Raw genomic sequence first — 9,270 nt, 5'->3', positions numbered from 1 at the left:
AAAACAATGGATCGTGGATCACTACATCAAAAACTAATGATGTATTGTATGGTGACATAACATAATAAAATTAAAAAAAACACTTCAGAATGATCAATATCCATATGATATCATATGGAATGGAAAACTGGGTTAAAAGTAGGTTTCAATCTTGGGTTGTTATAATATGAATATTCTAATATTTGAAAATAATTGATGATAATATATGTAAACTATTTGATGTAAGATATGTCAATAAATATAAGTAAATTAAAAATAGCCATGTAGTAAGTACTTCATAAATGATACAATCATTTTAATAATAATGTGGCCTTCACATATTATAGTCAAACATTAGTCAAATCTTGTATAGTTATATAATACATAAAGTCTCTAGGGTGTGTTTTGGGTTTCTCAATATCCTCACGATTGACATGCTTAATAATAAAAATTGGAATTTGAGGAACTCTAACCCTTATTACCAGTAACTGAATCCTTAAAAGTTCTAAATAAGTTCCTAAGATAACTCAGATTGGTATAATAAGACTAATACATCTGTGAAATAATTTAAAAGGCAAATCATATTTCATTTACTTTAAGTAGGCCATCTTCTCTCCATTCCACTTGCGCAGAACTGTGCCTAGTTTTACACCATACTTGAATTCTGTCACACGGCCATTTCCAAAGTACTCGTTGCTTTTAATTGGCTCACCGCCCAGATCAATTACCTAGTAAAAATATAGGGAAAATATCATTTTAAATAAGAACTTTAGAGGCTTTTAACCAGCAAGTTAACATTATACAGAAAATGGCTTGAAACTATTTATATTATTTGAAATACCTCAAATGGTTTTCCTTAAAGGAAGATTCTTTTTTTGTGCTAAATTATATGCTACGATATTAAAAATAACATGATAACAAGGTGATCTGTTGTCCTGCGAGAATGTTGACCTAACTTTAGTCTTGCACATAAATGATAATAACGATGGCTTGCATTTCTATAGCACTTGATATCTGGTTCACAACATTTCTAAGTGCTTGACAAATATTAACTCATTAATATTTATACAAAGACATAACTATTATCATCATCCTTTTTATTCATATGAAAAAAAAATGTTGCCTAGACAGGTTAATCAGTTTGCCTGTGTGAACACAGCTAATAATGCTATAGCCAGGATTTAAACTCTGATAGATGACTGGCTCAAGAAAACCACTATAATATTATCTGTCTTGGGGAGATGGCAAATGACACAGATGTTTGCAGCCTAAATAAATCCTCTGCACTTCCATAAAATCTCTTGTGATAAAGAGTTAGATGTTAGATACTGTCTCAACAAAAGAGGGTTCATGAAAACTCTTCTATATAAATGATTCAGCCCTTAAACAACAGAAATTGTTTTAATTAAATCTATCACTTATTTTCTAATGAATTATATGATATTATTTCATATACACATGAAATATAGATACATATATGAATTAATATACCTCCTGGTAAATGAAAGGTTTACTTCCTTCAGAGAACCACTTTGTATTTAGATTATGCAGTTTATCCAAAACTGCCTTTATGTCTCCAGGCCACATGTGCTTAGAAGCATCAATTCTGAACCCTGCTACACCAATGTCAATGAGGCGGTTCAGATATTCAGCAACCGTGGAACGCACATAATCTTTCTCCAGTGCAAGATCAAGAAGACCAACCAGACGACAATCTCTGACCTATTGCGGTAAAAAATTTGTGATTGATACACAAAACATTGCTTTTACCTGAGAATCCATTTGATTATGCATTCATCTATTCATTCACAGATATTTCTGTAGTGTCTTTTGCATTGGGAACTGGAGATACTGACATTCTAGTATGGACATACCTCGGAAATATTTTCTAGTATAAAAATGGAGTATGTAAGATATAAAGTAGATGAGCTTTTCTGACTGGGACAAATTAAATTGGGAAAAATGTTTTAAATATTGATTTGCGTTTCTTATTTTTAAATAGTCAGAGTTGGAATCCTATTTTCCTAAGGAATCCAGGCCAGTATTTAAAATGAAGATCGGGGCGCCTGGGTGGCTCAGTCAGTTAAGCGTCTGCCTTCCGGCTCAGGTCATGATCCCAGGGTCCTGGGATCGAGCCCCGCATCAGGCTCTCTGCTCAGCAGGAAGCCTGCTTCTCCCTCTCCCACTCCCCCTGCTTGTGTTCCCTCTCTTGCTGTGTCTCTCTCTGTCAAATAAATAAATAAAATCTTTAAAAATAAATAAATAAAATGAAGATCAATAAACTACATGTAGATGATTAAAGGCACAGATAGCTCTTTATTCAGATCACTGTGGTTTTTTTCTTTAATTACCTGATAAGGATCATTATAGCTCGCAATGTCTCCATTTCTAGTTCTACATTTACCATCATTAAAATCCCAACCAGAGAATGGGACTGCTGGAAAATTTCTATTTCCAGGGTTGAAGTAACTTCCACAAGTACTGCTGGTTCCCGCACTCACACCATTCCCACACATATGATTAATTACAGCATCCGCATAAATATGGACCTGAAAAACAAAGTTTCTATTTCAGTTTGACTTACAGAGAGGTAGAAATCTATAGTATTATTGACTAAAGTTTATGGTATGTTAATCACACTCCAAAATAGGTCTTTGTTATTTTTTAGCTTATCTTCTTAGTAAACCAAAAGTCAAGCATGAAGGGAAACCATTGTGAACTGAATACCAATCTGCATTCTACCATCTTGGTAAAATACTTACGTATATGATAAACTAATAAACTATAGAACTAAAACTACCATAACTATGAAAAAAGGCAAACAGCCTTTTTTGGGGGGTGAGGGGAAGTAAGAATCAGCTGAGACAGGAGAGAGTAGTGGTCTTTGAAATTTCCACGCATCATCCTAAGAAAGAAGCAGCTAGCCTCTATTATCTACCAAGCATCTGAAGGTAAATATTGTCTCTCATGCTCCTCATCAAAAAGAATATAATTATTTACCATCAAAAACTCCGTGGGAAAGAAGACCCAGAAATTATAGGTAAAAATACAAGTTACATAAAAATTACAGCAAATATTGCAACTGGAATTTCCAATTCCCCACAAATGTGTATGGGATTCCCCAGAAAATGTGTATAGTTATAGGGCTAAAAGTTGATACTTGCTTTATAAGTAAGTTTGGCTTTAAACTTTGACTTAAATTTCTTTAGTGACAAAGAGCACATATACAAAAATTTACAAAAGCTGAACATAAGGTAATAATTAAGTTTTAGCTATAGCTTAAATGTAAAGTAAAATAAAAAATAAATATGGAAAAATTTCTGCTCAAAAGGAACAGGAGAGAGGAGAGAGAAATTATTTTTCTAAATATTTTTTAAAGGAAACTTTAATTCACTTACACCAACGTTGTTACATCTAGTCACCATGTCTTTGAATTCATCTTCATTTCCTGATCTTGTGCATATCTTGTAGCTAATTGGTTGGTATCTTTCCCACCAAGGTCTTGAAGGGTTATGAATCACAACATTTTCATTGGGTGGAGAGATCTATAAATAAAAAAATCATAATAAGTATCAAATTATGGGTTACTTTATATCATTGGATACTCTCAAAACTAATCAATAATCTAAAATAATTTCTGAATCTTTGCATATATAGTTACATTTTTAACAACCACATGAAAATATTAACAGTATATTGGAAATGTCCTGCTGAAGAAAGATTATATCAGAAACAAAACATAAAGTTGCCAACAATACTAAACTTTTTTCTTCCTCAGTAAAATGTTCCAGCTTCACAGATACAGATCATAATACCATTTACTATAAGCATAGAAAACTGCAATTTATACTATGAACAATACCCACCTGAACCCCTCCAAATCCTTTTGGAGCTAGGTATTGCTCACATTCAAGAGCAATGTCATTCCAGCGCCACTCAAACAGATGGACAATAGATGTCCGTCCAGATTTGGTGTTTGGGGCATACTGAGCCCAGCAGAACCCAATGATTGAAAGCAATAGAAAGAACTTCATTTTGCTTTTAAGTTGCCAGCATTCTTTCCAGCAACTATTTATTCCTGTAAGAAACATATTTTACTAAGTAAATGTTAACATGAATAAATACATAGAGCATAAAGTGTTTATTCATAATCAGAAAATGATTATCAATAATAATATTAACAGGTGAAGAATATCTATAAACAACCTGCCAGGAAAACAATCTAAATGACATTTTAGAACTTAATGTTTTCCTTATTGAGGGAATATTAACCTTTTTAAACATCTGGCAGTTTATATGTAAAGAATCCTTAATCATGTATTATTTAATTAGGATTAGGTTTTATTTCTGAAGTCCTTCACTAACAGAAGGAAAATCACAATGAAAGCCAATTGAACTTAGAGTCAGAACATTGCCTTAACTATCTATTTGCAAACATTATAGTGTTTCAATTTCAAAAAGAAATAGGATATTCAATTCAGTTCTGTTTTTACACCACCAACCCTAATTTTTAGTTATTTAAATTTCTGCATTAAGATTTAAGAAATTATTTGGAAGGTGAATGCCCATGAATTGAGGAAACAGACCTTTCCCCAAATCCATCAAATCATGTGCTTAATGCAATGGCTATAGCAGTAGAATGTTTGGTTTTTTCTCCTTTTAGCTAAATATCTCTTATACCTGATAGGACACTACAGTCATGAATTCAATCCCATTTTGTCCTTAATGTAAGTAAAAACCTATAAAAGACAATAGTACAGGTGGGGAAAACTTAATCCATTAATCCAACAAGCATTAACTGAATACTGCTTTTTGCTTAAGCATGTGGATGATACTCAAGATACAGTGATGAATAAGACAGGATTCTTATTCTCAAAGAACTTGCATTCTACTGTGAAGAAAACATATGAATGCCCAACATCACTCACCATCAGGGAAATACAAATCGAAACTATAATGAGCGATATATTACCTCACACGGGTCAGAATGGCTAAAATTAACAACACAAGAAACAACAGGTGTTGGCAAAGAGGTGGAGAAAGGGGAACCCTCTTACACTGTTGGTGGGAATAAAAATAGGAGCACTGGGTATTATACGCAAACAATGAATCATGGAACACTACATCAAAAACTAATGATGTAATATATGGTGGTTAACATAACATAATAAAAAAAAAACAGGTGCAACTACTATCGGAAAACAGTATGGAATTCCTCAAAAAGTTAAAAAAAGAACTACCTTATGATCCAGCAATTGCACTACTAGGTATTTACCCAAAGGATAGAAAATACAGATTCAAAGGGGTACATGAACCCCTATGTTGATAGCATTATCAACAATAGCCAAACTATGGGAAAAGCCCAAATGTCCATCAACTGATGAATGGATAAAGAAGTAGTGTGTGTGTATATATATATATGTGTGTGTGTGTGTGTGTGTGTGTGTGTGTGTATTTATTTATTTATTTATTTATTTATAATGGAATATTAGCCATAAAAAAGAATGAAATCTTGCCATTTGCAACAATGTGGATGGAACTAGAATGTATTATGTTAAGTGAAATAAGTCAAGCAGAGAAAGACAATTATCATATGGATTCACTCCTTTGTGGAACATGAGGAATAGTGCAGAGGACCATAGGGGAAGGGAGGGAAAACTGAATGGAAAAAATTAGAGAGGGAGACAAACCATGAGAGACTCCAGACTCTGGGAAACAAACTTAGGGTTACAGAGGGGAGGGGAGTGGGGTAATGGGGTAACTGGGTGATGGGTATTAAGGAGGGCACATGTTGTGATGAGCACTGGGTGTTATACACAACTAATGAATCGTTGAACACTACATCAAAAACTAATGATGTACTATATGTTGGCTAACTGAACATAATTTAAAAAAGGAAAAATAAAATAAGATAAAAACAGAAAGGGAGGCAAACCATAAGGGACTGTATAGGTAATAGAACAAACTGAGAGTCGCTGGAGGGGAATTGGGTGGGGGATGGGCTAAATGGTTGATGGGTATTAAAGAGAACACTTGTTAGGATGAGCACTGGGTGTTATATGTAAGTAATGAATCACTAAATTCTAATCCTGAAACCAATACTACAGTATATGTTAACTAACTTGAATTTAAAATTAAAAAAAATGAAATCTCGCCACTTGCAACAACATGGATGGACCTAGAGTTTATTATGCTAAGCAAAGTAAGTCAGTCAGAGAAAAACAAATATCATATGATTTCACTCATATTTGGAATTTAAGAAATAAAACAGATGGGGTGCCTGGGTGACTCAGTCGGTTAAGCGTCTGCCTTCAGTCCAGGTCATGATCCCAGGCCAGGGATCAAGTCTCACATTGGGGGGTCCCTGCTCAGTGGGGAGTCTGCTTGTCCCTCTCCCTCTGCCACTCACTTCCGTTCACACTCTCTCGCTCTGCACTCTCTCAAATAAATAAAAATCCTTAAAAATAAAAAAAATAAATTTTTTAAAAAAGAAATAAAACAGATGAACATATCGGGGGGAAGAGCAGAGAGGGAAACAAACTATAAAAGACTCTTAACAATAGAGAACAAAGTGAGGGTGGAGGGAGGGAGGTGGGTGTGGGATGTGCTAGATGGATGATGGGCATAAGGGAGAGCACTTTTTATGATGAGCACTGGGTGCTGTATGTAAGTGACAAACCACTTAATTCTACTCATGAAGCCAATATTGCACTATATGTTAACTAAAATTTATATAAAAATTTGGTAAAAGAAAAAGAAAGAAAAAAAAGGAAATATATGAGTAAATAATAATATAATAATAATAAAACAACTGAAGATATCAATAAGAACTAGTATGAATTAACATAATAAAATAGTGAATTTGTCATCAAGGTATTTTATTTTATTTATTTATTATTTTTTTTTAAAGATTTTATTCATTTATCTGAGACAGAGAGAATGAGAGAGAGAGAGAGCACATGAGAGGGGGGAGGGTCAGAGGGAGAAGCAGGCTCCCTGCCGAGCAGGGAGCCTGATGCGGGACTCGATCCAGGGACTCCAGGATCATGACCTGAGCCGAAGGCAGTCGCTTAACCAACTGAGCCACCCAGGCGCCCTAATCAAGGTATTTTAAACTGGATAGTCAGGAGGATTTCTCTGTGGAAATGATTTTCAGCTAGGATTTGAAGGATTAGAAGGAGCCAGTCATTTGAAGATGAGAGAAAGAGCAATCTAGAGGAAAGTACAACAGAAAAAGCCCACGGAAAGGAAAAACCCAAGTGACATTAAAAAAAAATTAAAAATCGAAACAAAACAAAACAACAGTGTAGCTAAACAATGTGTAATAAAATGAAGGGTAAAATGATATGAGGTCTATTAGGCCAGATCATGTAGGACCTTGTAGAATATAATGACAGAGCCTTTGAGTCTGTAAAAAGCAGAGCTAAGAAACTTTGGTATACTTTAAAAGGAAATCACTCTTGCTGCCATGAAGAAATTGGATTATGTCAAGACAACAGTAGAGGTAAGGAGATCAGTTAGACTTTTTTGGCGGTCTAGGAAAGAGGTGAGTGGCTCAGACTAAGGGCACTGACAGGATATGTTTCAGAGACAGAAAGGCAAAAGGTTTATGGATAGATTAGAGCTGAAGAATGAGGGACAGAGAAAAATTACAGAAAGGTATTTGGCGATATCATTCATTAAGATGAGGAAAAACAAGGAAGTACCTGTTTTAGGGAAGGGTTATGTAGAACACTTTGGTCCTTAACTATTCTTCTACCAACCCTAATGCTCTCCTTTGGTCCTTCTAACCCACCATGTAAACACAATTTGTCCTACTTTCTTAGCCAGTTCAAGTTGTTAAAACAAGATCATCATAGACTGGATGGCTTAAACAACAAATATTTATTTGTCATATATCTGGAGGCTGGGAAGCCTGAAATCAAAATGTCGGCAGTTCCAGTGTCTGATGAGAGCCCCCTTCCAGGTTCACAGGTAGCCATTTTCTTCTGTATCTTTATATGGTGGAGAACAGAGAGAGCTCCAGTCTCTTTCTCTTCTTATAAGGAAACCGATCCCATCATGGGGCTCCACTCTCATGACTTCATTTAAACCCAATTACTTCTCAAAGACCCCACAGCCTTATACCATTGCACCGGGAGTTAGGGTTTCAACATGTAAATTTTGGGGGAAAGGAGATACAAACGTACAGGCCCTAACACTTACCCATTACCAAACTAAAATTCCCTCATATTTCACAAGTAATTTCATTGCTCCATGATTTTCCAAGTATTTTCCTTCTTTCTAGAATCACCGTCCAACATCCTTGTGTACTGAGTAACTATTCTTCCTTCCAGATGCAGTTGAAGCAACATCTTTTGAAGCTTATCCTGATATTCCCAGGCATAGTTAATAATTCCTCTGTATGAGAGCTTTTTAACTTATATGACATTAAGCTGTATTTGATTTATATTGTAAATATATTATAAATAACTAAGGATTTACATGTTCATCATTCTGTTACCAAACTTCTTTTTTTTTTTAAAGATTTATTTATTTATTTGAGAGAGCGAGAATGAGAGAGAGTACATGAGAGGGGGGAGGGTCAGAGGGAGAAGCAGGCTCCTCGCTGAGCAGGGAGCCCGATGCGGGACTCGATCCTGGCACTCCAGGATCATGACCTGAGCCGAAGGCAGTTGCTTAACCAACTGAGCCACCCAGGCGCCCTGTTACCAAACTTCTTAAAAGTAGACTTCCTATCTAATATTCTTAGAAACTAGCAAAACAAAAAGCATAATGGCTTATGTGATCAATAAATTGTTGTAACATAAGACTCTAAATTCCAGGGATACCTGGGTGGCTCAGTCGGTTAAGCGTCTGCCTTTGTCATGATTCCAGGGTCCTGGGATCGAGTCCCACATTGGGCTCCTTCCTCGGCAGGGAGCCGGCTTCTCCCTCTACCTTTGCCCCTCCGCCTGCTTGTCCTCTCTCTCTCTCTGTCAAAATAAATAAAGTCTTAAAAAAAAAAAGACTCTAAATTCCAGGCACTGTACAAGACATTGGTGTAACTTGGGTTATGTCCTCAATGATTTTTCAAAGTAAACAAACACTCTCAGAAATTATGTGATACAATCTAATCTTTGTAAAACCTTTGTACACATGAAGGAACAAACCGAATAAATTGTCCAGGCTCATATGGTAAATAGAGCCAGTGATTTGATAATAGATCCTACGACAAACCAACAATCTCTGTATTATACCAATATTCATCATAGAGTTCTAGAGATGTAATGTCCAATATGGTAGCCACAG

At 35.3% G+C, this 9,270-nt stretch overlaps 1 protein-coding gene across 1 annotated transcript; it reads right to left on the bottom strand.

Annotated features, from left to right (window-relative positions):
- Positions 1 to 154: 154 nt before the first annotated feature.
- LOC145719824 (alpha-amylase 2B-like) lies at positions 155 to 6,456 on the bottom strand. Its single transcript, XM_081811399.1, has 6 exons — positions 6,260 to 6,456; positions 3,846 to 4,057; positions 3,378 to 3,524; positions 2,331 to 2,528; positions 1,471 to 1,701; positions 155 to 707 (listed from the first exon to the last, which is right to left on the bottom strand). The coding sequence occupies exons 2-6, from the start codon at positions 4,011 to 4,013 to the stop codon at positions 570 to 572; spliced, it is 882 nt and encodes a 293-aa protein (XP_081667525.1). The 5' UTR covers positions 4,014 to 4,057; positions 6,260 to 6,456; the 3' UTR covers positions 155 to 569.
- Between the last annotated feature and the right edge of the window lie 2,814 nt (positions 6,457 to 9,270).

Source organism: Leptonychotes weddellii, unplaced genomic scaffold, assembly GCF_054177405.1.
Source record: "Leptonychotes weddellii isolate Sample4059 unplaced genomic scaffold, ASM5417740v2 HiC_scaffold_7405, whole genome shotgun sequence".
Taxonomy (NCBI): domain Eukaryota; kingdom Metazoa; phylum Chordata; class Mammalia; order Carnivora; family Phocidae; genus Leptonychotes; species Leptonychotes weddellii.
The sequence above is the reverse complement of the archived record's forward strand: the minus strand, read 5'-3'. Positions and strand labels throughout refer to the sequence as shown.

What these genes read in the sequence shown, in the direction of transcription:
- LOC145719824 (XM_081811399.1), bottom strand. Translation starts at nt 4,013, where the DNA reads ATGAAGTTCTTTCTATTGCTTTCAATCATTGGGTTCTGCTGGGCTCAG. An exon ending in CTAGATGTAACAACGTTGGT is followed by an intron (nt 2,529 to 3,377) that starts GTAAGTGAATTA and finishes TTTGTTTTTCAG; the next exon opens with GTCCATATTTATGCGGATGC. An exon ending in AACCTTTCATTTACCAGGAG is followed by an intron (nt 708 to 1,470) that starts GTATATTAATTC and finishes TATTTTTACTAG; the next exon opens with GTAATTGATCTGGGCGGTGA.